We start from the raw sequence: 1,882 nt of genomic DNA on the forward strand, positions 1-1,882 counted from the left end.
AAGAAAAACATAAAAATGCATTAATTGAAAATTTAAAACATAATCAGTTAGGGCTAGATTAAATTATCATTAATACCAATTAAGGAATCTTATATCCCAATAGCTGCATCTTAGCAATATACCTCCTCTCTTTAGACAAATAACATTTTCCATCCTAGTAGCAAAGAATGTTAATATTTTTAATATACTTGAACCTAAATTTATTATCGGTAAATATTTGCTAAGAGTATGATTGTTTAATAAACTTTGTTTTGGAATCATGTTAGATTTGCTAGTCTAATGTGGTAAGAATTCTTTGAAAAGAAAATGTTTCTTTTTATCCTATAGTTAAAAAAAACTGAAAATATTTCATATGAAATGCTTTTTGAACCTGAGTCAAATGGAGTAAATTCTGTGGAAATGATGGATAAAGAAAGAAACAAAGAAAAAATGCCTGAGGATGTTACATACAGGTAATATTTAAGAAAAGCAAGCAAAGGAATCATTCACAAAACTGTTTAACTGCTTAAAAATGGTGAACTTGAGAGTCAAAAGTACTGGATTTCAGTCCCAGCTTAGCCACCTAGGAGCTATAGAATCTTGAGCAAGTTATGTAATCTCTTGAACTACCCATTCCCCAGTTGTCAAAATGGAACTAGGGCAGGGCGTAGTTGCGCACATCTATAATTCCAGCACCTTGAAAGGCCAAGGCGGGAGGATCACCGGAGCATAGGAATTCGAGACCAGCGTGGGCAACAAAGCGAGATCTCATCTCTGAAAAGAAAAAAAACAATTAGCCAGACATGGTGGCATGTGCCTATAGTCCTAGCTACTGAGAGGCTGAGGTGAGAGGATCACTTGTGCCCAGGAGGTCAAGGCTGCAGTGAGCCATGATTGTGCCACTACACCCTAACCTAGGCAACAGAATGAGACCCTATCTCCAAAACAAAACAAAAAAAAAAGGAATAATAATAGTATCTATCAGCCGGGCGTGGTGGCTTATGCTTGTAATCCCAGCACTTTGGGAGGCCGAGGCAGGTGGATCACAAGGTCAAGAGATTGAGACCATCCTGACCAACATGGTGAAACCCCGTCTCTTTAAAAAAAAAAAACAAAACAATAATAATAGTATCTATCTTAACAAGTATTTTGTAAAGATTAATGAGAAAATACGGCTGGACACGGTGGCTCATACCTGTAATCCAAGCACTTTGGGAGCCCAAAGCAGGCAGATCACAAGGTCAGGAGTTCGAGACCAGCCTGGCCAATATGGTGAAACCTTGTTTCTACTAAAAATTCGAAAATTAGCTGGGCATGGTGGCGTGTGCCTGTAGTCCCAACTACTTGGGAGGCATAAGAAGCATAGATTAAAATACATTCAGTATGTTAAAAATTGGAATTCATAATGATGCAACGACAACAAAAAATATTTGTTGGCCATTTTAAAGGATGCTAGGGAATGAACTTTTAATTCTAAAACTTAGTACATTAAGGGAAAGGATCGAGTGTTTATCATGTTTTTTTTCCCAAACTGTAACCAAATAGTTTGAGGAAACTTTTATTTTTAGATGAATTTCAAGAGAGAGACAGAGTATCATTGCTTTGTGGCCAGGCGCAGTGGCTCATCCCTATAATCCCAGCACTTTACGGGGCCGAGGTGGGCGGATCACTTGAGGTCAGGAGTTTGAAACCAGCCTGGCCAATAATATGGTAAAACCCTGTCTCTACTGAAAATACAAAAATTATCCAGGCATAGTAGCACAGGCCTGTAATCCCACCTGCTTGGAAGACTGAGGCACAAGAATTGCTTGAACCAGGGAAGTGGAGGTTGCAGTGAGCCGAGATCACACCACTGTACTCTAACCTGGGCGACAGAGTGAGAATCTGTCTAAAAATTAAAAAA

The 1,882-nt window shown here is 38.7% G+C and overlaps 1 protein-coding gene across 1 annotated transcript in view; it reads left to right on the top strand.

Annotated features, from left to right (window-relative positions):
• Window positions 1-1,882, top strand: part of PLEKHA5 (pleckstrin homology domain containing A5) — a 240,820-nt gene that overhangs the window by 228,802 nt on the left and 10,136 nt on the right. The window contains exon 26 of the mRNA XM_037738513.1: window positions 328-452. Within this exon, the coding sequence (XP_037594441.1) occupies window positions 328-452 (125 nt within the window). The remainder of the gene's footprint in view (window positions 1-327; window positions 453-1,882) is intronic.

The sequence above is a fragment of the Cebus imitator genome, unplaced genomic scaffold (assembly GCF_001604975.1).
Source record: "Cebus imitator isolate Cc_AM_T3 unplaced genomic scaffold, Cebus_imitator-1.0 Scaffold2, whole genome shotgun sequence".
NCBI classification, from domain to species: Eukaryota; Metazoa; Chordata; class Mammalia; order Primates; family Cebidae; genus Cebus; species Cebus imitator.